This window comes from Pelodiscus sinensis, chromosome 4 (assembly GCF_049634645.1).
Source record: "Pelodiscus sinensis isolate JC-2024 chromosome 4, ASM4963464v1, whole genome shotgun sequence".
In the NCBI taxonomy this organism is placed as follows: Eukaryota; Metazoa; Chordata; order Testudines; family Trionychidae; genus Pelodiscus; species Pelodiscus sinensis.
Genome location: NC_134714.1, coordinates 47717788 through 47743502, shown reverse-complemented (window position 1 = coordinate 47743502; position 25715 = coordinate 47717788). Strand labels below are relative to the sequence as shown.

General features: G+C 41.8%; 1 protein-coding gene across 6 annotated transcripts in view; it reads right to left on the bottom strand.

Annotated features, from left to right (window-relative positions):
• The window catches only part of RALGAPA1 (Ral GTPase activating protein catalytic subunit alpha 1), a 230850-nt gene that overhangs the window by 186066 nt on the left and 19069 nt on the right, over window positions 1–25715 (bottom strand). For all 6 annotated transcript variants that reach the window (XM_014570781.3, XM_014570783.3, XM_014570782.3 and 3 more), the window contains exons 2-7: window positions 16970–17080; window positions 16121–16170; window positions 13226–13283; window positions 11622–11665; window positions 10920–11097; window positions 7959–8074 (exon numbers count right to left, since the gene is read on the bottom strand). In XM_014570781.3, the coding sequence (XP_014426267.2) occupies window positions 7959–8074; window positions 10920–11097; window positions 11622–11665; window positions 13226–13283; window positions 16121–16170; window positions 16970–17080 (557 nt within the window). The remainder of the gene's footprint in view (window positions 1–7958; window positions 8075–10919; window positions 11098–11621; window positions 11666–13225; window positions 13284–16120; window positions 16171–16969; window positions 17081–25715) is intronic.

The window sequence follows — 25715 nt, the reverse complement described above, 5'->3', positions numbered from 1 at the left end:
TCTTTTGATTGTTGTGGTATCGTGGATGACTTTGGGACATTGAGAATAAGCCCTAGTGTCTTGAATATAGATCTCGTGGTGTTGGTGGCATGAAGCGCTTTGGTAAACGAAGGTGCTCTGATTAGGCAGTCGACGAGGTAAGGGAATATCAAGTCATCGTTGGTACACCGTGACTACTACTAACGTCTTCGAGAAGACCATGGGAGCCGACGAGATACTGAAAGGCAGGACCTTGTATTGGGAATGGTCTGTGCCTATTTGGAAATGTAGAAATCTTCTGTGGGCCAGATGAATGGCATCTTGTAGGTCAAGGCACATGAATCAATCTCTGCGTAGTGTTGGAACGATCATCTCCAGGGTAACCATCCGGAAACATTGTTTTTGAAGGTACCGATTTAAACTCAGAAGGTCCAGCATGGGCCTCCAACCTCCCAACTTTTTCTGGGTTAAGTAGTAGTGGGAATAAAAACCTCTGCCTCTGAACTCATCAGGAACCCTCTCTACTGCTCTGATGGTCAATAGATGAAGTGCTTCTTGTTTTAGCAGAGGCTTGTGAGATGTGTCCCTGAAGAGGGACAGGGGTGGGAGGACGTAGTGAGATAAAGGGGATGGTGTAACGTAGTGCAATGAGTTTCAAAACCCATCTGCCGGTGGTAATACGGGCCCATCGATAGTGAAATGGCTTTAGATGATGGAGGAATAGCATATCTGCGGCACGAGGATGGTTGTTTAGGGTCCCTTGACCGAGGCATCAAACTTCCTGTCTGGTGTTTTATTGACTGGATGCTTTGAGTTGAGATCGTCTTCTCTGTTGACGCTATTTGTTGTGTTGATGGTCTTTTTGTCTGTATTGGATCATTGGATGGGACAACAGTCTTCGTCACTGGTACGGTGTGTACCGTTTGCGGCAGTAAGGCGGGATATATGTCCCTAAAGTTCGGAGCGTGGTTCTGGAGTCCTTGCCTGAGCGGAGGACTTGGTCCGTCTTCTCCAAGAAAAGAGTGTCTGTCAAAGGCAAGATCTTCAACTTTGGACAGGAGGTCTTTTGGTACTGCTGCTTGTTGCAGCCATGCTGTTCTCCGCATGACCACCAGGTGGCCGTGGTCCACGCTGCAGTGTCTGCTGTGTCCAGGACTATGGGCAGAGCTGTCCTAGAAGCTGCATAAGCCTTCTTGAACCACTGCCTTGAGGATGTCACATTTGTCGTCTGGCAAGCGTTCTATAAGTGGGACCAGTTGAGTAATTATCGAAGTTATGACTGGCCAATAATGCAGCATAGTTGGCCAACTGAAGAGTCAATATTGCTGAAGAGTAGACCTGTCGGCCAAAAAGATCCAGGCATTTAGTGTCTTTATCTGCGCCATTGGATTTTTGCTGGGGAGCTTTTGCCCTCTGTTGTGCTGCATCCACAATGAGAGAATTTGGTTGTGGATGCGTGAAAAGGAATTCCATGCCTTTCACAGGGATGAAATATTTGTCTGCTTTCTTGTTGGTAGCGGGAGTCGATGCTGGCATGCGCCATATGTCATCTGCTATTTCTAAAATGGCATCATCAATTGGTAGTGCCACTTTGGACTATCGTGATGGTTGCAAATTCCTGAGCAGGTAATGCTGTTTTTGTTGTATTTCAGCAAGTTGGACTCAAACTGACCGCTCCCCTCTTAAACAACTCCTGGAACTGACGGAGATCACCCGTTTGGGATATATCCCCCTGAAAAACTGTATTATCTGGTGATGATGAGGACTAGTCAATGGGTGACCATTCTTGTAGTTCTTGTTCAGAAGAGCAGTGTTGTGGCTCTGAGGGAGGTAGCATGGAAGGCAGAATTCCAGTTGGGGTAGGTGGCCTTGTTTAGGGCAGTGTAGATGAATGCACCCCGGTAGGTGATGGTTGTGACCGGTGAGGGGACGGTGATGACAACGTGTCCCGATGAGGTGAGTGGGAGTGATGCCTATAGTAACGGTAGTGACTGGGGGAGCGATCGTAATAGCACGAACTATCTGGGGACCTGGCTGGAGTAGTATCTATGCCTGTGTCCCCCCTGGTGTCCTGAATGACTGGAGAGCATGGGGGCGATCGTGATCTATCCCTGGAGTGCGTAGATGGAGTGGGTGAGTCAGTACTGATAGCGGTAACGTGTTGAGACGTGAGGGGAATGATGAGTTCGCCATGTATAATGTCTCAGTGAATGTCTCAAATGCACCAGAGAAGGTGAAGGTGGTTCCGATGAGAAACGCACGTGGTCCGGGCTGAGAGAGGGTGTTGGTAATTTACGAGGCTTCTGCTGAATCGCAATCTGAGCCAGGAATTGCTCAGGCGAAGATTACCCTGGAGTCAAAATTTCCCTGGGTACGGATTGCGCCATGGCATAGAGAGGCGGTGCCGTTATTGAGTTGTGCTGTGGTGCCTCGCATGGCAGTGCCATCTGTGTAGGCGGTGCCGCTGCTAGATGGCATGCCGGTGCCAAGGTTAACGGTACTTGTTATACCATTCAGCCAGTTAGGCACCCACCTTATAGTAACCCTACGTAGGTAGTATTTCCCTAGTTTATTGATAAGATCATGCACGATTGTATCAAATGCATACCACATCCACTGCTTTTCACTTATCCACGAGACTTGTTATCCTATCAAAGAAAGCTATTAGTTTGACATGATTTGTTCTTTACAAATCCATGCTGCCTGTTACCTATCACCTTATCTTCCAGATGAATTCCTTAATTACTTGCTCCATTATCTTTCCTGGCACAGAAGTTAAACTGACTGGTCTGTAGTTTCCTTGATTATTCTTATTTCCCTTTTTAAGTGCACTATATTTGCCCTTTTCCAGTCTTGTGGAATCTCTCCTGACTTCCATGACTTTTCAAAGATGATAGAGGAGGTATCTGAGCCTTTAGCTATCAGCTCCTTGAGTATTCTAGGGTGCACTTCATCAGGCTCTGGTGACTTGAAGACATATAACTTTAAGTAATTTGTAACTTGTTCTTTTTTTAGTTTAACTTCTAAACCTATCCCATTTCTACTAGCATTCACTGTATTAGGTATCCTGTCACCATCAATATTCTTGGTGAAAACTGAAACGAAGAAGTCATTAAGCACCTCTACATTTCCAAATTTCTGGTTAATGTTTCTCCCTCTTCACTGAGCAATGGGCTTACCCTGTCCTTGGTCTTCCTCTTGCTTCTAATATATTTGTAGAATGTTTTCTTGTTACTTTATGTCTCTAGCTAGTGAGCTCATTTTGTGCCTCTGCCTTTCTAATCTTGCCCCAACATACTTGCGTTATTTGCTTATATTAATTCTTTGTAATTTGACCTACTTTATCCTTTTTATAAAACTCCTTTTTGATTTTTAGATCATATATGATCTCCTTGTTAAGCAAAAATGGTCTCGTCATACTTGCTATCTTTCCTAAACAGTGGAATAGTTTGGTTTTGGGCCTTTAATAACGTCCCTCTGAAAAACTGTCAATTCTCTTCAGTTGTTTTTCCTCTTCAGGTATGTCTACACTGCAACACTATTTTGAAATAACTAGCACTATTCCGAAATAACTTAGTCCGTGTCTACACAGCAGGCAGCTATTTCGAAAGTGTCAAAATACTGTCAAACTGGAGGACTTCTTACTCTGACTCCTATAACCCTCACTGTACAAGAAAGAATGTTCTATTTTGAAATTAAGTGCTGTGTAGACAATCCCTATTTCGAAATAAGTTATTTTGAAATAAGATACACAATTGACGTAGCTCAATTTGCGTAGTTCATTTTAAGTTAGCTCAGCAGTGTAGATGGACCCTTAGTCTTGCTTCCCAGGGACATTATCTACCTGCTCTCTGGTGATGAGGGACTTCAACTATCCAGACATATGTTAGAAAACATATGCCTTCTGAAATCCATTGTCTCTATTTTTCTGTTCTTCCTTCTACCACTCCTTAGAAGCATGAACTCTATGATTTCATGATCACTTTCACCCAAGTTGTCTTCCACTTTCAAATTTTCAACCAGTTCCTCCCTATTGTTAAAATCATATTGAGAACAGCTTTTCCCCTTGTAGCCTTCTCAACCTTCTAAAATAGAAAAAATTGTCTCCAGTGCAGTTCAAGAATTTACTGGATAATCTGTGTCCTGCTGTGTTAGTTTCCCAACATATGTCCGAATAGTTGAAGTCCCTCATCACCACGAAATAGTGTGCTTTGGATGTTTTTGTTGTTTAAAAAAAGTCTCATCCACCTCTCTGCCCGAGTAGGTGGTCGATGATAGACCCCCTACCATGATATCACCCTTGTTTTTTACCTTTTAACCTAACCCAGAGATTCTCAACAAGTCTGCCTACTATGTCCATCTCAACCTCAGTCCAAGTGTATACACTTAATATAAAAGGCAGCACACCTCCTCCCTTGTTCCTTCCTGAGTAAGCTATACCCTTCTATACCAATATTCCAACCATGTGTATTATCTCACCAAGTCTTTGTGATACCAACTATGACATAGTTGTGTTTGTTAGCACTTCAAGTTCTTCCTGCTTATTTTCCATACTTCTTGCATTTGTATGCAGGTATCGAAGATACTGATTTGATTTTGCCTCCCAGCTCTGCCTTGTCCCTCTTTAATCTCTACTATTATAGGCCATACTATTATAGTGCATACTCTCACAGTTCTGACCCATCTCCTAGGTCTCCATGTTTGTCCACTTACCTTAGGATTTGGTCACCTGTCCTGTCAAAGCCTAGTTTAAAGAGGCTGGGGAGAGGGTTTTAATGCTCCTATTTGAAGAAAGATTATGGATGATTTTCATTCATGAACTTTCCACAGGTTGTTGTGACTGGAAGTGGCACACAGCAGTTTCTAAAACTTTTGCACAGCCCTAGAGCGTCTCTGGACAATATTGAATGACTCTCATCGGATCAAAGTACACAAGAAGCTCTAGTTCCCAAACTGAGAAAGCCTAGCATACATAGGGTCTTACTCCACAGTTGGGAAGTCTGCAGACCTCTTGGACCCTACCAAAGTCACAGTCCATTTTGATCAGTTTCACAGTCACAGGATTTAAAAAAAAAAAAAAAAAAAAAAAAAAAAAAAAAGTTGTGATTGAAGCAATTTACATCTGAAATTTCACAATATTGTAAATGTAGGGGTCCTGACCCAAAAAGGAGTTTGGAGACTTGGAGGTATGTGTGTGTAAGGTTACTGCTACCCTTCCTTCTGCACTGTACATGGTGGCAGCACTGCCTTCAGAGCTAGGTAGCTAGAGAGAGGTGGCTACTGGCTGGGAGCCCAGTTCAGAAGACACAGCCATCAGCAGTAGCAGCACAGAAGTCGGCATGGTATGGTACTGCCACGTTTACTTCTGCACTGCTGTCTGCAGACCCAGCCCTCAGTTAGCAGTCACCACTCTCTGGTCCTCCAGCTCTGCAGACAGCGGCAGAGAAGTAAAGGTGAAAACACCATACCATGACTGTGAATTTGGCAGAGCCCTAGAGATAAGCAATGGAGATCAGTTACTGGCCCTGCACTTGTTCTAGTTACCTCTTCAAAAGATTTATTTCTCCTGTTGTACTTCAGACTTCTTCAATTTCCCACATCACCAGTATTCCTTTCCACAGTATCTGGCAGGAGGCAGGATTGAAAGCTGACATTACTGATGGCTGAATAGTCTTAGGTTTCCTTAAAAGTTTCTCACTGTATCATTAAGGCAGCTGGAAACAGATTTGTCTGTCTTACCTCGAGAACCAGAGACCCATATATAATTCACATGAAAAAGATTTGAATCCCATTTCCTCCTCACCCACTTTTAATCCAGGGAGAAGCTGATGGCCCACAATGAATCTTAAGAATGCATTACTTGCAATATGATGAACTCATATTAGCACCGCTTATAAAAGCGCACAAGGGCACTTAGGGTGTCAGAAAATAGTTCTTGTTTACTTTTGTTGGACTAACGAGACCTGGAAATTTCAATGCCCCTGGGAGCGGACTGAAACGATGCCAGGCATGGCAGCCTTTGAAAGGCCTGTATAATGAGACCACCACTCCTTCAGGTAAACATCTCTTCAGTGAGAAATCATGAGTCACTGATCAACCAGGGGAAGTAGCCACATTTTAACGTGGTATCACTACTGCATATAATTATACCATTTGGCACCTGCTGGCTTTATAAACTGGAGGTGGGGAAAGAATGAAAAAAAGTGGCAAGCCAAGAAACCATTTATTGCCTGTTAACTCTTCCAGATCTGGGATGCTGCCCCTCTCATCACTCCATAATCATCTGCTCATGAGATGAAGTAGAGGCACTGGTGAGACAGTGAAGCTGGGAATAATAACCTGGACATCAGGCTATGGTGACCCACAATAGCAGCTGAGAATGATAGCCCAATACTTTCCTATTCTTTAAGGCTTGGCAGGAAATCCCTGTCCTACTATTACATGCTACCAAATTACATGAGAAGGAATATATAGATGTAACTTTCCTTGGACAGAGCTTAGTTTCACAGTGAACTCTTGCCTTCCGACCTATCCTCTGGTGTTCGATATAATATTTGATTCCCAGCTGTGTTGGAGTGTTGGTCTTCTTCCCCTTAGGAGAAATAATTCCCTTGGGAGGCTCCGGGAGGGTTGCACACGTACAGGAATCGGTATTATTTATGGGCCTGGTCTTTTTTACTCTGATCTGTCAGACTGTGCACTATGGAGCTGAGCACAGGAACCAGGGACTGAGGATTATCCACTCTGCTGCACACAATGCAGTGAGCAAGAAAAAATAACTGATATATTTCCCCTTTCTGAGTCCGTCCCATAAGCCTGTTTCAAAGGCAGTAGGAAATCAGACTCAGAAGACTCCAAAAATATTTCAAGAGACTATCTCCCTGTCCTCCAAGAGGCTTAGTTTAGTTGTTTCCCCTCCAACATACAGGTTCCTCCTGAGTTCCTCAAGAAAAATACTGACTTTCCAGATCTAGATCCCACTTTGCTGAACGGAATTTACATGGATCAGATACAACTGTTGTCCCAGTAGGTCTGAGTGTGGGACATGAGTAGGGATTATTAGGGAAGCAAAATTCAGAAGTGGGCCCAAATACCCCTTTACTGCATTCATGAGCATCAACAGTGTGCAGTCCCCTTCATCCTTGGTTCAGGAGATAGGCAGCACTTGAGTTCCCCAGTCCAATGTATAGTTGACAGGCTATAGGTGTAAACTGTCACCTGGCATTTTGCCCCTCGGGCTTCACTTTCCTCATGTACTTTGAAGAGAAGAGGCGCTGACTGCCTGATTTGCTCACTTACTGCCCCAGAAAGGAAGGGAGCCAAGATGACACTACTGTGCTTATGATATAAGGTTGAAACTGTATGCCAGCAGAGCTCCCCACAACACACTTGAAAAGAGGATGAATACAATCCAGATTCATCCTTTTGCCTCTGGGTCCTCAACCCAGCACACTCCTTGAATCCTGTAAAAGGCATCAGTTGCTGAATACACCTCAATGGCAGAAGTGGACCTGAGGGAACAGTCTCCCCAAAAATCCAATGAAACCCTAGAGACACAGCTGGGAATTAGACATTATTGAACTAAACTGTTGGGGGAAAAAAAAAAAATCAAACTTTATTTCAAATGTTTAGACTCTCAGAAAACTTTACAGCAGATAAAGTTGGACAGAGCCCATCAGCCACATGAGGGCAGGAAAAAAACCTGAAGGGAACTTCCAGAGGCCCAGCATTACCCTCCTATCAGTGACTAATAGGTCTGTTTCTGGTCCCAAGCTAAACCAGGCTGAAGTACATGCTACAATTGATCAGTGGAGCTTAGCACAAACAAGAAATGCACTCTAAGAGAGTATGTTTTCTGTAAGGTGTGGTTTTGGAAGACAAAACAATAATCACTCATTCCTGTGCATCTTTACGGTGTTGCTGGTCCATTACAGTAGATAACCAAAAAATAGTTTCTTTTCACAATGTGGAGAACATACCTGAATAACTATGTATTTCAAGAGTGCTTCTAGAAAGTAGCTTGTAAGATCTTCTTGACCTTTATCTCCTGACTGTGGAGGGACAAGTGGAGTAATTTCCTCTACTGTCACTTGCGCTGTCCAGAAATTAAAAAAAATAGTTAATTAAGATGATGGAACAAATTAATAAACAATCAATTTGTAAGCACCTAGAAGGTAAAAGGATGATATTTAATAGCCAACATGGATTGGTCAAAAACACCATGAATCTGATTTCCTCTTCAGCGCATGGACAGGAGGGAAGAAACGTATGTAATTTATCTTAATTTCAGTAAATTCTTAGAAACATAATATTCTCATAACCCTTCTAGCAAAATGTGATCTACCTGAAATTATTATAAGGCTGGGTGTAAATAATTGAAAAGCACATATCCAAAGAATTATTATCAATGGCATGCAGTTAAAATGGGAGATTTTATTTAGTGTGGTCCCAAGGGAGTCTATCCTGAGTCTGGTACTGCTTAATACTTTCATTAATTATTTGGATAATGGGATGGAGAGCATGCTTTTAAATTTGCTAATGACCTAAACCTAAAGGAATTGCAAACCTTAGCACAGGATTAGAATTCAACTCACCCTTTGCAAATTGGGAAACTGGAAGGCAAGTTCAAAGTACTAAACTTCGGAAGGAAAAAAAAAATCAAATACAAAATGGAGAACTACTAGATTGGCAATAGTATTGCAGAAAAGGATCAAGGAGTTATATGTTGAATGAGTTAACAAGTGATATAATTGCAGATAAAGCTAATCTAATTCTGGGGTGTATTAACCGAAGTGTTGTATGTAATAAACAGGAAATTATCTATCTATTCTACTTGGCAATGGCAAGGTCTTAGCTGGAGTACTGTGACCAGTTTTGGATACACACTTTAAGAAAGATGAGGACAGAATAGAAAGAGTCCAGAAGAGAGCTACAAAAATGACAATATATTTAGAATAGCCTCACCTATGAAGAAGAATTAAAGAAACTGGGCATATTTAGTTTTAAGGAAAAGAAACTCAGTTCTTCTTTTATATATGTGTGCTGGAAAGTTGGCTGCTCAAAACAAAAGTCAATACAAATTACAACCAAAACCCCATCCCTAGAGTGATTCAAATGTAAAGACTTTGCCAGAAGCCCCCTATTAGTTGGCTTAGTATTTTTCCCTTTTATGCAGTAAGCACTCATCATAGAGGCTATCCCTGCTTAAGATTCCCTTTGAACCTTAAACCTGTTTTATGAATACTGTTGCTGCTTTTAGGTTTTAGTTACATTTAAACTTTCCAATTACATTATTTCAGTCCTTTTCTATTTTGTACGAATGTAATTAGAGCTTAGAATTTTTTCTTCTTCCTCCATAATTCTTTGCTGCCCAACAGTATGTAAGCCCCACCCTCTTTGTCCTTCCTTTCCCATTGTTCTGGACAGTGCAGTACAAGACAACAGGAACCTCTGGAGGCCATCATGGCATGATCCACACGATGGAGCTACTCAAAAGCTGCAGACCCCTGGGAGCGCTGGTGTCCCCAGCAGCCCACCAGGATAGTTGTTGAGAAACCAAGTTTGGCCTCTGCTATGTCAATGGAAGTTCATTGAAATGTATGTTTCAGCAAAATAATTTAGCTTTTAACAAACCAATGATTTCTAATAAGTCTTTTTAATCAGAAAATTCCTGACCAGCTTTAGTTATGATAAACAGTAAGAGGAGAGGATAGTATGAATCCATTTTTTTTTGAAAAGGTGAAGTTGAAATAAATCATACAGGGAGTCTTGTGGAAATAGGGATACAGCTGCAATTATAAAATATTGTTCCAAGTGACGTGAAAAACTCATTGTCCAAAGAAATGATTGAGACTAAGAATCTAGTAGGAATCAAAGGCTCATCCATATGAACAACGAAAGTATCCAGTTGCATTAGCTAGTATAAAAGTGAAGGCAAGTCATGAATGGATATAAACCCTCATGCCTCAAGGCAGAAGGCCCCAATCAGGGTGAGTTTACACAGTAGCGTTATTTTGGAGTAACGGCTGTTCTTCTGAAACAACAACATGAGCATCTAAACAGCAATTCTGTTATTTTGAAATAAATTGGAAATAATGGACAGCTTATTCTGACTTCTGTAAACCTCATTCCACAAGAATTAACGCTTATTCTGAAACAGCTATTTCGAAATAGGACACTCCACTACTGCTATTTTGAAATACGTATGCAATGTAGTTGTACCCTTAGTCTAGACTGCAAACTTTTTTCAAAAGAAGCTTTTTCGAAAGAGAGCATTCACACCTCAAAACTGGATCGAAAAAGCGATCTGCTTTTTCAAAAGAGCACCCAGACTGCATGCACGCTCTCTCAAAAGAAAGCCCTGATTGCTATTCACAGAATGGCCACCGGGGTACCTGCGCTTTTTTTGATTGCCTCTTACGAAAAATGCGTTCTTCCTGGTAATCTGAGGTTTACCAATGTTGAAAAAAAAAATTCTGCGTTTGCAGTGTGGAGGCAGGTGAAGTGGTTTTTTTTTTTGAAAAAGGGCCTTTTCTTGAAAAAAACTATGTAGTCTAGACATCCCATAGGAGAAACTGTAATTTCTACAGGTAAGGTTATTTTATAATTGTCCACTATGGTGTTTCATGCACCTTTTACTCAAACATCAGGTACTGGTCACCAGCAAGATACTGGACTAGTTAAACCACTGATGTGTAGTGGTAGAGCAACATGTATGTTTGTAAGAGATGTGGAAGGAGAAAAAGAAGTCAGGGTGAAGGAAGACACCAGGATCCTAGAAGCTCTGGGCTCAGCTGCACTCATTAGTGGTTCCACAATCCATATGAGTAACAGAAAGCAGGTCAGACTACTTACTTTAGTTATTTATACAGTAATTGAGCAATGGAAAAATTAGTGAAATGGGACCATGTAAAGAACTTGGTAATGTTAAAATTACTTACTTTCTTGCACATTAAGTGGCGGGTTAATTAGATTATCTAGTGTTCGAGGTCCATACTCTGACTGCAGTGATGAAAATCCAGGAATTAAGCAAGAAAACATACATAGCTGTTCTTTACTACAGTTATTCTGAAGTGCTTGCAACCACAAGAGGAAGAGGCGCACACCTTCTCGCCGGATCTTAAAAAAGGGAAAGAGGGAGCTTTACGTTTGTCAGACTCTTCTCTTTTATAACTATATTACATTCTATTGTATAGACTGTCAAATAGTTTCCTTACATTTGCATATGAATAAGCTAAGGACCCACTCTGTAGAGTACAAAAGCACACATTCTCCCCTTTCAGTAAAGAACTGCACCACACAGAATGTCAACAATACCATTCTTTTTCTTCAAAAGTAATGTTACAAAATACATTTAAATGTTTTCATCTTTCTGCTTATAACTATGATAGAAAAAAAAGTCTCTCTCTCTCTCTCTCACACGCACACATACATACATATAACCAGAAAAACCCACACACTTATTTCCTTCCCCCTATAATATAAAAATTAGGGCTTCTTTGCTCTTGAAAAAATTAAAACCCCAATTCTGCAAACACCTATGCACCTTGATGGAACTTATCAAAGTACTAAAGCAAGTGCATACAAGTTAATATACACAACAAAAACACAAAAGCAAAGATATATGTATTTATTTTCCTTACCTTTAAGGAATTTCCAGTGTGAAGGAGTTTCTTTAAAATCAAGCCTGAAAAGAAAATACATTTTTAAGATGTTCTTCACTCTTCATTTTATTTCAGATGTCAGAGTTCTCGGTCAGACTTGGTAATCTTTTAAACAAGCCCTTGGCAATCTCCAGTTTATCTTGGTGAACTTGATATCCTCTGACAATCACCTCAATGTCAGAGGGGGAAAAAAAGTATCACCTTCTACAAGATCTGTTCCTTTTTTAAAAAAATTGTATACATTAGGATGGTGCAAATCACAGCGCAAGTAGGCAAAGCCTCCCAATTCAACAATGCTGTTGCTATTCAAAGGTCTAGTTTAGAGTTATACTAGACGGCTTCTGTTCCAGCGTTTTTCTTTTTTATATTAAATTAGTACCAAGATGGCAAAGGACTTTCCGGGTCATCTACTTTAATTATGCTCTGTGCCAGGAATTTCAATCTACACTACCTTTCTGTTTTCTCTAATATTCTTTTTTGCAGAACTCCAGTAATGGTGTCTATGACAACCAGAATCAAAACACTCCAGGTGCATGGATCCCAAAGAATAAAAAATACCTGTGTTAAAGTACATAAGTAAAGTAGGTATTTTATGGACACTTGCTATGTTTTGAGCTTTATGGTCATTAGGTTGATGAACCAGATGGGAAAAGTGTAACTGTTTGGTAATTAAGAACTATGGGGAGATGGATTTGAGGAGGCTTGAGTCTAGAAGTGTTGTTAGGGGTCACACTGAAAGGAGTAACTATTCTGGTGGAAGCCAGGGTGAGAATTTATATTTGTTGGCTGGCTACAGGGAGCAGGAATCTAAGGCACAGCAGTAAGGTACCTAAAGTTACAAGGGAGGCAGCAACAGAACTGCTGCTGCTCTGAGTGATCTCCACGTGTGTCAGTACCTTAACTATCTCTCCAGAAAAAAAGTTCCATGTCAGTTACCTTACTTAAGAACATAAGAACAGTCGTACTGGGTCAGACCAAAGGTCCATCTAGCCCAGTATCCTGTCTGCCGACAGTGGCCAGCACCAGATGCCCCAGAGACGGTGGACCAAAGACAATGATCAAGCGATTTGTCTCCTGCCATCCCTCTCCAGCCTCTGACAAACAGAGGCCAGGGACACCATTTTATCCCCTGGCTAATAGCCTTTTATGGACCTAACCTCCATGAAATTATCTAGCTTCTCTTTAAACTCTATTATAGTCCTAGCCTTCACAGCCTCCTTTGGCAAGGAGTTCCACAGGTTGACTACACGCTGTGTGAAGAAGAACTTTCTTTTATTAGTTTTAAACCTGCTACCTATTAACTTCATTTGGTTACTTACTGTTAAGAACCTTGAGAACACCCAGCCTAAATTTTTTTATGAAAAATAGCAGAATGTTCCTTGCTCCTTATTATGCCATTTTAAGTAATTCCTGTACCTTCCTTTATGGCATCACTCAGATAAAACTATCAAATTTAGGACATTAAAGAACTCAATTACACTCCACACAGTATCTTGTGTTTAAAAAAAAAAAAAAAAAAACACACACACACACACACCACACATTTATCATAAACAAGACTTCTTTTTTAAATACAAACTCACCAATACTATGAAACTGCCACCTCTGGTGAATCCTTTCTGGAAGAAGTTGTAAAATTTTCTACAAAAGCCAACAATCCACACTATATAGTTATTACCTAAAAAACACATGCTAGAAGTACCAAAAATTAATAGTAGTTATTCAGTAAGAAAATGTAAGTTTTATTAATTATCTTAGTTATCTGTTTGTGGTATCTACCTACCCACCCACCACCAGGAAGAAGATGCAAGCAATTTTTTAAAAAATTAACTTTATCTGAATCCAAGATACAACTTAAATATGCATATTCAGCATTTCTCAGTTATATAAATGAACAGCTATTTCTGTAGTGTCACTCCATGTGTCTGACCACCTCATTAGGAAAGTAAATGAGGAAAGAAACCTTACAGGGTGATGCCTACCGATAAGTTAACCGGTGGCTGGCAGCCTGCAGCGTGGTGGGCCTGGCTGAGGGACTGCTTCAGCCAAGCCCAGCCCAGCCCACAGTGCATGCCATGAGCAGAAGGTGCTCTAACCCAGCTAGGCCCATGGGCTGCTCCAGGGGCCCCTTGTCTATGGCACGACATGGCAGGCAGTTAACTGGTCAAACATGTAATTTAACCCGTTAACATTTTAAACTCTATTTTACATCCCTACCTCCAAGTAAACAACAAGCTATAAATGGCTTGATACACCACTACATTTATTGTGGGGCATGTAAAGTAGGTGAGGTAATATCTTATATTGGACCTACTTCTGTTGGTGAGAGACACGCTTATGAGCCATAAAAAAAGCTCTTCTTCCGATCTGGGAAAGGTGCAGCATAGCTTAATACAAGGTGGAACAAATAGTTTAGAATAAGTAGCTAGCACAGTCTAAAGGGACCGATCCAAGTAGAGTGGTCCAACAACACTTCTGCAGGCATAGAACAAAAAGAGGGGGAGTTAGTATTTACAGACCATTATAACAAGCCACATATCTAGTGTCTCTGTTCAGCTGATGATTTTTCCATGTTTAGCAGTTACCAATTGAAGCTCTCATGCTTATCCTTTGAAAGTGTTGTGCATGTTTCCTTTGAGAGTGAGGACTGATATAGAGTGATCCCTTTGTGAAAAGTGTTCACCCACAGGTGATGGGCAAAAGTAACTTTAATCATTTTCCTATGAGAGTTCATGAGCATATTAATTGTCTAGTTTCACTCACATAGTTATTAAGGCTTTGTCTACTCTTCCAAGTTTTTAAACACAGTAGTGTGGTCAGCACCAGCTATGAGAGAGCTCTAAGTAAACCACTACCACACAGGGAATAGCTAATAGCTTTGGGAGCATGGCTCCCCATGCTAGAAGTCTGTTTACACCAGTGCTTTTCAGCACTGTAACTTGCCAAAGTAGACTAACTCTTGGTATGCCACATGTTGTGATAGGCATGTGTAGGATCTATGGATGACTACAGAGGTGTTAATAAACTATTCTGCTTTGAACGGTCCCTTACAATACATGCTAACTACTTAGTAAGGACTTAAGCATTAACCAGCTACCCAGTAAGCATTAGCCTTACCAGTATGCTTACTCAGTTACCGATTAACTGGTGGCCCAGCAGGCTAGAGCAGCCCCCACCCATGGCGCAGCAGACCCTCCCAGCCTGGTCTAAGCAGCCCCATGCCCACAGGATCCCAGCCCTTCAGAGTTAACAGGTTACACATCATTTAACCAGTTGACTTTTTAAAATGGGAATTTACATCTCGGCTACTTAGGCTAAACAATCAGTTACGTTCGCTGTGTCACTGGGAGTGTCTTTGCCAGAACTGAAGAAGAGTTGTGTAAAGCTGGAAAGCTTCTCTCTCACCAACGGAAGTTGGTTCTATTAGGGATATGAATGACTAATCGACTATCCGATAAGCAAATGCTTATTGGGCAGTTGACAGACTTGTTGACTAGTCACTTCCCCCCGCTTTGCTGCCTCTATCAGAAAGAGGCAGCAAGGGGTGGGAGGAGGGAAATTAAGAGAGTGCTTCAAAGCGGCAGCGCCACTCGACATTCGCTCACTGACCCTGGGCTACATGCGGCGCTGCCACTTTGAAATGCCATGGGGAGCACAGGGCCGGTGGGGGGGGGGGAGCAGGGAGAGAGGACACCTCCTGGAGCTGTCACTACACTTCAGAGGCAGAGGCACCCTTCTAGACTAATCGAACAGTTGACGCAAATTGCATCACCTAGTCAATTAGCCAATTAATAAAAATTTTACATCCCTAGTTTCTATAAAATAAATTCATCCACCCATGTCTCTCTAATATCCTAGAAGTGACACAGTTACAACTACACTGCATATTTTTATTTATATATACACACCTACATACACATACAGTGAAACCTTTGTTATCCGGCACACTGTTAACCAGAAAACTTGGTTAACTGGCATTGCTCACAGCCACAATACTGTCACATTTTCAAGCGCACAGGCCTGGCTTGGTTTACCATGATTGGCTTAACAATTTTTTATTGAAGTAGTACTAATCATCTTTAACTCAAGATAGAAATAAAAGACCAACTGCCTCACACCCCAAAACTACCAATATTGAAAACTTGAGTTTTACTATTATTGTACATTGGTTTTTTCTAGGTTGATGGGACCCTCGGATAACTGGAATTTTTAGATAACTGGAATGTCCTAATCCCCGAGCATGCCATATAACACAGGTTTTACTCTGTGTGTGGGGGGCGGGGTTGGAGAGTTAATATTTAACCTCTGTAGCTGCACCCAAGGAAGCAGGCAAACAATATTCATATTATATGATTTATTCATTGCATATTTGCTCCACTTCTAATGGCATAACCTTACAGTTCTGTTGTGCTAAAACTAACTTTTCTGGCAAATAATCGGAGTAAAAAAACAATACTCGAAGTATCAAAACAACTTACCTCAAAAATAAAAAGAATAGCATCTAATTCTTCTCTCTGAGACTTGTGACCTAAATTTAATTTAAAAAGAAACTTTATATAGTTTTAATTATGAAAAGTCATTAAAAGGGACCATTGACTAAAAATATAAATACACAAGATGTATATACTTCTACAGACACAGAAAGCTGATTTCTCACATTCTTTCCAATGAAACAAGTTAGACTGGTTTAAAATAGTATCCCATATTCTGAAATTATAATGAGTGTTTATCCATAAACTCAATCATGGAGTTAGACACTAGTGTAGTCACAAAACAAAAATATAGATTTAAGTGGAATTTATTTAGGTTTCACAGCAAACCTTAATTTTTAATCACATTAAAATGTGAAACTACACTACTAGATATAAAGATTATGCATTCTGGTTTATATTTTTCCTCTCATATATTAAAAGCAAGTTTTGAATAGTGTTATTCAACAAGAGAGAATTAAAGAACAAAGATGATGTTCTTTGACCTGTTCCACCCTCCAGACATACCACACATTTTATGAAAAAAGTAGGAAAAAAGCCCATTTGTTTATAAATCTATATGAACACAGGCAGCATTAAAATTTGAAGATCCTCAAGTTTGCAAGATGATTAGAAGGGCTACCAGGATAGCTTCTCTCTCCATGCCATCATTTGAATGCCATTTGCTTCTAACTTTGTATCTTGCTAAGGGTGATCCAACTGGCGAATGTGCATCAGATGTCTGATCTCAAACAATTGAGCATAAAGGATGCAATCAAGACCAAACCTGCTTCCCAGTGTTAATAAATATGTCTGCAGAGAAAGACATTTTAAATGAGACACATTTGAAAATCTTACCTTTTTGTTTGAGACCTACTTCAATAGTCACAAAGTTTTCAAAGAACACATAATATATATGTGAAAAGTGTAGGTCAAAAAACTGTTTAAGATCAATGGACTCTGCATTCTCTGAAAGATAAAAAGAAAATTATTTTTCTCTCATTTATCCAGGCTTATGGTTCATCAAGTTATTTCAATGTTTAATTCTATTAGATAAGGAAGATGTTTAGGATGACTAATATATTCAATATAGACATCAAAACACATTTACAATCCCAGCTATTTAAGTTCAAGTTGGTGGATCTGACTTAGTATATATTTAAGTCTAAGAGAGGCAAACAATGACTGTTAATTCTTGCATGCAAAAAACAAACATTTAAGACATTAAAGGTGTCACTCAATGAATGTTTAATATAGAATTGGAATATCTGTGTAGTATCTAGAAGCCCTTCAAGTATTTCCACTCTTCCCACCACCAAAAAAAGATTAGTTGAATAAAATACTTCAGAGAAAACAGCAAAGGCAATTAACAAAATATAGATGCATACTTCACAATTAACATCGTTAAATTATATGGGCCAAATATCTCATTATACAGTCTTTACCATATTGTTATACATGCATTCTACCTTAAATAAAGATCTTTTTAATTATTTGTGTGACCATAATTTCCTAATTACAGTCCTCCTCTCTGCACCTCATTCTCCTTCTGTTTAAATCTAATCACAACATAGAATCCTAGAATACTAGGACTGGAAGGGACCTCGAGAGGTCATCGAGTCCAGTTCCCTGCCCTCATGGCAAGACCAAATACGGTCTAGACCATCCCTGATAGACAGTTATCTAACCTACTCTTAAATATCTCCAAAAGGGGGTTTTCCACAACCTCCCTGGGCAATTTATTCCAGTGTTTGACTACCCTGACAGTTAGGAATCTTTTCCTAACGTGCAACCTAAATCTCCCTTGCTGCAGTTTAAGCCCGTTGCTTCTCGTTCTATCCTCAGAGGTCAAGATGAACAATTTTTCTCCCTCCTCTTTACGACACCCTTTCAGATACCTGAAAACGGCTATCATGTCCCCCCTCAATCTTCTCTTTTCTAAACTAAACAAACCCAATTCTTTCAGCCTTCCCTCATAGGTCATGTTCTCTAGACCTTTAATCATTCTTGTTGCTCTTCTTTGGACCCTCTCCAATTTCTCCACATCTTTCTTGAAATGCGGTGCCCAGAATTGGACACAATACTCCAACTGAGGCCTAACCAGTGCAGGGTAAGGTGAAAGAATGACTTCTCGTGTCTTGCTCACAACACACCTGTTAATGCATCTGTGATGGACCCGCGAGGGTCTGCACTCCCGAGGGGGAGGACCCGCCCCCCCCCCGGAGGCAGAGAAGGTGAGCCGGCGCCATGGCCAGCCGCGGCAGCCCCAATCCCCGGCTCAGCAGGGTGGAGGAGGAGTGGGGAAGCAGCGCAGCCCTGCCGCACGGCAGACAGGGCCAAGTTACACCGATGCTCCCCGGTGTGAGGCAGGGGGAGTGGACAGGCCAGTGAACGCTGGAAGGCTCAGGGTGCGGGGCCTCCGCCGTGCCGCCCGCGCCACGGCACGAGACAATGCGGAGCGCCGTCAATTGGCGTCTGCCCCCGGGCCGCTTGAAAAGCGGCAGGACTGGAGGGGGGGGGGAGGAGACACTAGGAAGAAGCGGCCCCATTCTGGCAGAGAGAGGGAGGACCTGCCTCCGCGCTGGAGGAAGCAGCGTGGGACCCGCAAGCCACCAGACCACCCAGGAGGACCAGACACCAACCAAGCGGGGGTAAGGACCCACAGTGGTTCCCCGGGACAGATCACCTGGGGAGGGGGAAAGGAAGCAGCTCGGGGAGGTGCGCCTCTGGCGCCCGTGGGCAGATGGGATTCGGGAGTAACGCCCATCTGCCATGCAAGGGGAACATCGCACCCGGAACTTAGAGCCCCGGGCTGGGACCCGGAGGAGAAGGCGGGCCGGGATCCCCCTTCCCCCACATACCCTTATTAGAGGGGTTCACGACGCGCCTGTCAGCCAGACCCCCCACTCCAGACCCTGCGCACGTACATTGAACCATACCCGAACAGGGGCTAGACTTGAGGGCAGGAACCCCACCAACACAGCCCCCTCTCTGGGGGATTTCTGGGTTCGCCGAGCCCCTACTCCCATCTCAGGGGAGGGATATCGCACCCAAGAACCAGTCCTGAAGTACAGAGGACCCTGAGACCTAGACGCTAGTTAGGCGGTGGGTCTGCTGAACCCCCCCCTTTTGAGTGGAAGGGGGTGGTTGCACCTTTAATACCCGTCACAGCATTCCAGTATCAGGTTTGCTTTTTTTGCAACAGCATCACACTGCTGACTCATATTCAGCATGTGGTCCACTATAACCCCTAGATACCTTTCTGCCGTATTCCTTCCTAGACAGTCGCTTCCCATTCTGTGTGAGAGAAACTGATTGTTCCTTCCTAAGTGGAGCACTTTACATTTGTCTTATTAAACTTCATCCTGTTTACCTCAGACCATTTCTCCAATTTTTCCAGATCATTTTGAATTATGACCCTATCTTCTAGTGCAGTCACAACCCCTCCCAGCTTGGTATCATCTGCAAACTTAATAAGTGTACTTTCTATGAAAATATCTAAATCGTTGAAGATATTGAACAGAGCCGGTCCCAAAACAGACCCCTGCGGAACCTCACTGGTTATACCCTTCCAGCAGGATTGAGAATCATTAACTACTCTCTGAATACGGTTATCCAGCCAGTTATGCACCCACCTTATAGAAGCCCCATCTAAGTTGTATTTACTTAGTTTATTGATAAGAATATCATGCGAGACCGTATCAAACACCTTACTAAAGTCTAGGTATACCACATCCACCACTTCTCCCTTATCCACAAGACTCGCTATCCTATCAAAGAAAGCTATCAGATTGGTTTGACATGATTTGTTCTTTACAAATCTATGCTGGCTGTTCCCTATCACCTTGCCACCTTCTAAGTGTTTACAGATTATTTCCTTAATTACTTGCTCCATTATCTTCCCTGGCACAGAAGTTAAACTAACTGATCTGTATTTCCTGGGTTGTTCTTACTTCCCTTTTTTATAAATGGGCACTATATTTGCCCTTTTCCAGTCTTCTGGAATCAATCCTGTCTCCCATGATTTTCCAAAGATGATAGCTAGAGGCTCAGATACCTCCTCTATCAGCTCCTTGAGTATTCTAGGATGCATTTCATCAGGCCCTGGTGACTTGCAGGCATATAAACTTTTCTAGGTGATTTTTAAGTTGTTCTTTTTTATTTTATCTTCTAAACCTATCCTCTTCCCACTAGCATTCACTATGTTAGACATTCTTTCAGACTTCTCGGTGAAGACCAAAGCAAAGAAGTTATTAAGCATAACTATCAGCATGCATGATAAGCTATACAAATAATGGCAAATTGTACATCAGTAGAGCCCAGTGTGGATACAAATTTTGTATTCACATCTGTAAGTGCAAAAATGAGCACTGGACGCTTGAGGACAAAGTGTGGATATCTGTGGATTTGCAGGGCTCTATATAAGACATGTTGCATACCATGCTTCAAAGTGGCATTCCTGGAATTCCCATATTCAACAAGGTCATAGAATTATGACATGTTTTGTACTAAGTGTGCTTTGTGTTGCTATTTTAAGTCTTCATCTGTTGAACATTAATATCCAGTTGGATTGTATGTGCTGTCAATAGGGAATGTGTGTATGTGTGTGTTACTCGAATGTACTGTGACATTGAAAACACCCACAATCCAGCCTTTCAGGTGCTACAGTGGAAGAGCAGACATGTTGATGCCTTATTAAAAGGAATCCACATGCCAAAGAACTATCTACAGAACTATATACAATTGAGACTTCTCACAGATAGCACAAAAATTATGGAGCACATCACAGCCAAAGACCTTTCCAGAAGAAACTATAAAAGAATGGAAGTGACAAACCTCCCCTCCTCCTCCCGCCACCACACACAACTGAACACCTGAAAACATATCTGGAGAGCAAAGACTGATCTGGAGAAGGTGGTTTAGGATGAAGGAGAGTTCCAGCCTTTGTATAGATTTGTAACCTGCGTGCATCATCTGAGGTGAGACGCTGCTTGATTCAAATCTAGTTTAGTTTGTAGAACTTGGATTGTGAATTTACTTTTATTTCTTAAATAATCAACTTTTATCTATATGTTTGCTACTTATAATCAGTGTTCCTTGTAAGCAATGTGCTTGAGTAGCCACACAGGTAAGATTCAAATATTTCCCAGCTGATCAGCAGAGTGCCCACACCTAGGATTTTTGTTTCTACTGTTGGGGGACATTCACACATCTTCGTGCACATTTAAAAAAAAAAGCGTATTCTGCACATCGATGGGAAAGATTAAAGAGAACATTACTTATAATCACTTAAAATCTGTACTTAAGCCTGTTTTTTGCTTTACCTAAATAGGGTTTTGGGTGAAGTACTTGGGAATCTGCTCAAATAAAAGCTGGTGCATATCCTCTCCGGACTGAGGGAGAGACAGACTGCATTATAAATTTACACTGGTCAGGCTTCTGAGCAAGGCAAGGACAGCACAGCCCTGGGGTTCTAGACTGCAGAGCTGGGCAAATTGGCTGGAGCTGTTCCACAGTTGGCTCCTGAGAGGCTGGCAAAAGCATTCATGTAACTAAGTTGGGTGTGTGTCTGCCTATGGCAGGGATGTTAAAATGTGTTTAATCAAATAACCATGTAACTGCTGAAATTCAGTGATTATGTGGTTACATGCAGGGAAGAGGAAAGCAGCTTCCCAGGAGATGGTACCCACAGGCTTCCATCTGCCTGATATAGAGGCAGTAGCTCGGGGGCAGGAGAAGGGGAGCAAGGAGCTCCGTGGGAGTCAGTGTGTGCAGGGAGTCACCTTAAAAGCCCGCACATACCTGGAGCCTGCTTCCCCCCACCCCCTTTCCCCAGTGCTGTCGCCTCTGATACAGCATGGGAGGGGGAGGGAAGAGAGAAATGCCCACCTTGATTGAAATCAATGGGAGTAGACAAGCAAATTATAGGATGCTGACAACATGAACCCATTATCACCTGCTGCACAGTTTTGGTCCCAGCATGCACCAGGAGCATAACCCAGCACAGGCACTGTGGGATAGCTACTCTCAGTGCAGCACTCTTAAAGTTGGTAGCAGTCTCCCTAATGAGGACGTTACTTGTAACTATCCTGAATTCTTCTCTTCAGTGGGGACACAGACCTCTGACTTTGCAAAATCGGGTGACCGGAAATTGACAATACAGCCTCTCCCTGAGTTACGAACAAGTTATGGACCAAACACTTGGCCGTAACTCAATCTGTGCGTAACTTGAACCCCACTGAGTTATATAGCGACCACATTGTTCGTAAGCGCAGGTTGTATTCGTTACTTGGGGACCGCCTTTACGACCTCTCCATGGGAGCTTTGGACGTAAATTCGAATGGTCGTAACTCGACTGTTCGCAATTCAAGGAACAGCTGTAGTAGATTTGGCCTCATCTCATAGTGTAGACATGGACACAGACCACAGTATTTCATCCAGTTATCCCTGAATTGAGCTGAAAAATTTGTGTTTAGCTTATTGCCCAGTCTTGATACAAAGACATCAGAAAATGAGAATCCACTCATTTCCTTGATAGTTTCTTTCAGAAGTTATTTACTTTCACTATTAAGATCTGTGCCTTATGTGATGCATATAGCATTCCATATACTTTATGAAAATATGCTTCAGATGGGACAACTGAAATATGCTTTATACAAGATGGTTCATGTAAGGTATTATTGGAAAGGTTATGATCTATTGAACATGATTATTCCTTTTGTATGGATGTATCATTTTTGCATCAAGAGATAGCAATATTGATGTGTATATCTGTATTTTATATTTGCTATTTTGGGTCATTTCCACTGTTGACACTTCAGGGACTACAATGGAAAAGCCAGACAAGCAGGGCTTAATGATCTTCAGTCAAAATAATGGAACATGTAAAGGCTTGGTCTTCCTATAGACGTTCCATATTGACTCTAGGATGATGGAATAAGGTGACTTGGTCACCTGGTATTAACCTGCATCTTAGACTATTGAACTGTTGGGAGGGAAAGTAGGATAAATCAAAGGTTTCACATCTTAAGGAAATTCTATATAAAGGCAGGAGGAGAAGAGGAAAGGAAAACAGTGACTATCTTCCCTTTGAGTCATCTCTGCCTCCCAGAAATACTTGGAAACAAAAAGGACTAACTGAAAGGTGGGAGGCAGAAAAGAAGAATGGCTGGATCCAGGCTACAGAGTTATCTAGCCCATGAAAGACTACCAGAAACAGAAACTAGGGTGAGAATTTATTATTTGTAACCAGCTTTTTAGTGACTCTAGCTTCGACTGAATGCTTTGTATTATTTTCGCAGTAATCTGCTTTTTTCACTTTGCTACCTCTTTGAACACTCACAATACACCCTTCCATAGAAATAAAAGGTATTGTTGATTTATAATACAACCCAGTTTATATAATTTCTAACTAGGGAGGTGGAAGGCTGGACACCTCCTTCCTGCCCATTAAGGATGTGAACTCCATATAACTTTGAGTTTGTACTCCAAGCTGGGATGAACATGTGGGTGCTGCAGTAAATCCCCATGTTTCAGCAGTAAGGTGAATCCTCCTACAGCTGATTTATGTCTGTATCAGCAGCTGGTTGTTTCCCTGCCTGTGTACTTTGCTGGAGGCTTGAGAGCCTGGCTCAGCAAGACTATGTAAGAGAGAGCACAGTCTGGTGGAGAAGGCAGGCTCAGTGCTATATTATTCTTAAGCACCTCAGTTGGCATCTCAAGGGTCCCACATCATCACACCTTATTTCTAATTTGAGATGGTCTCACTCTCACTTCCACGCATTGATTCCTGTTACGCTTTTCTCCATTGAAGAGCTCTTCAGTACTTAGTATTTTCTTCTCCTGAAAGTATTTATATGCAGATCAAGTCACCTCTCAATCATATTTCTGATACACTAAACAGATTGAGCTCCAAGTCTCTCCTGGTAAGGAATGTTTTCCAGCCCTCAAATAATTTGTGGCTTTTTACTGTACCCTCTTTGGTTTTCCACTATTTTTTTTAAAATGTGAACCTCAGAACTAGATGCAATATTCCAATATCAATCTTAAGTCCTAGAGAGAGGTAAAATGACCTCCCTCCTCCTCCAGTTATATGTCCAAGGATTGCATTAGCCTTTTTTGCCACTACATTGCACTAGGAGCTCATGCTGAATTGCTTGTCTACTATGACACCAAATCCTTTTCAGAGAGTCACTGCTTTCCAGGACTTAGCGTACCATTCTGTTGGTATGACCTGCATTCTTTACTCCTAGCGTATGTCTACACTCCCTGTCACATTATTTGATCTAAAGATTACTGTTGCACCCATGGATGGAGGGGGTTGGCCCCAAAAGTCTGTACAAAGGGGGTCATGTGAAATGTTAAACAAAAGCTTATGTTCTACTGATTCTGTATATGCTATTCATGTACTTGTATAATATTGGTATGTGGAGTTATAAATATGTACTCTGTGTTGATGCTGGAAAATTCTGTCAGAGCAATAGGCAAAGAATGTTCAGTCAGTGGCTATGCTAAATAGCAAGAAGACAATGAATCTCTAGGTACTAATACACACCTGAGGAATTTGGCTGATATCTGCAAGGCAGCCAGGGCATAATGGCTGCCAGCATCTGAAATAGAGATAGGTCACTCAACCATGTGACCTGCTCTGGCAAGGAGGATGCCAGGAGAGGTATGTAAATGCCACGTGGCACCCTCTATCTGGTTTTCAGTTCAGCTCCTGATCCCAGATGCGGCCTTGTAGGGAACACCGAGCCGGAAAGAACTGTGAACCCATCCTGACATAGGATGTACACCAGAGACTTTTAAGATAGCAGTTTATAACATCTCTAAGAGCCTGGATCGAGAATTGCGTGACTTGATGCATGTAATGTATTCTCCTTAACAACCTTACTCTCATGCTTTTCTTATTTTAAGAATAAACCCTTAAATTTTAGATTCTAAATGATTGGTTCAGCATGGTCTTATAGGGAAGATACAGAGCGTAAATTGATAAGGACCTGTGACTGGTTTCTTGCGACCGGAAGAAACCGTTCAGGGTAGGTGAGATTGGGTTCTATAACCCCTCACCTGTGTGTTAGGCCCGGGGCTGATTGGGGCACAGAAAGAGCTGGAGTGACAGAGGGGTTTTGCTCGTGAGGCTTTAGGCTGGGCAGATAGGCAGCTGGAGCATTCAGTGTGACTGGTGTGTAGCCTATTTGGAAAGGTCTCCAGTCTGGGCCTGTAAGGAGCCCTGAGTGGATAACCTCAGCTGTGTCCAGACCCATCCCATCCCATCCCAAATACTAAGTTTTGTTGAAGAAACTAATGTTGACACGCAGAAGTGACAAAAGAGTTGCCAAAACACATGTATGTCTGTTGCCTTTGTTGACCGATTGTGTTCAGTATTCCCTGTAAGCAATGCGGCTGCTAAGAAAAGATTAAAATGCATATCAGCTGATTAGCAGAGTGGTGTACATTTGCACATGCCTCTGTACATATAAAATTTATCCTGCACATGGACAGAAGATTGTTATATCCACATTTTTATCTCCCAGTCGACAGTGGGAGCAATATACCATCTGTCACTAGGTATTGTGGGATCTCAGAACAGAGTGTAGGATAT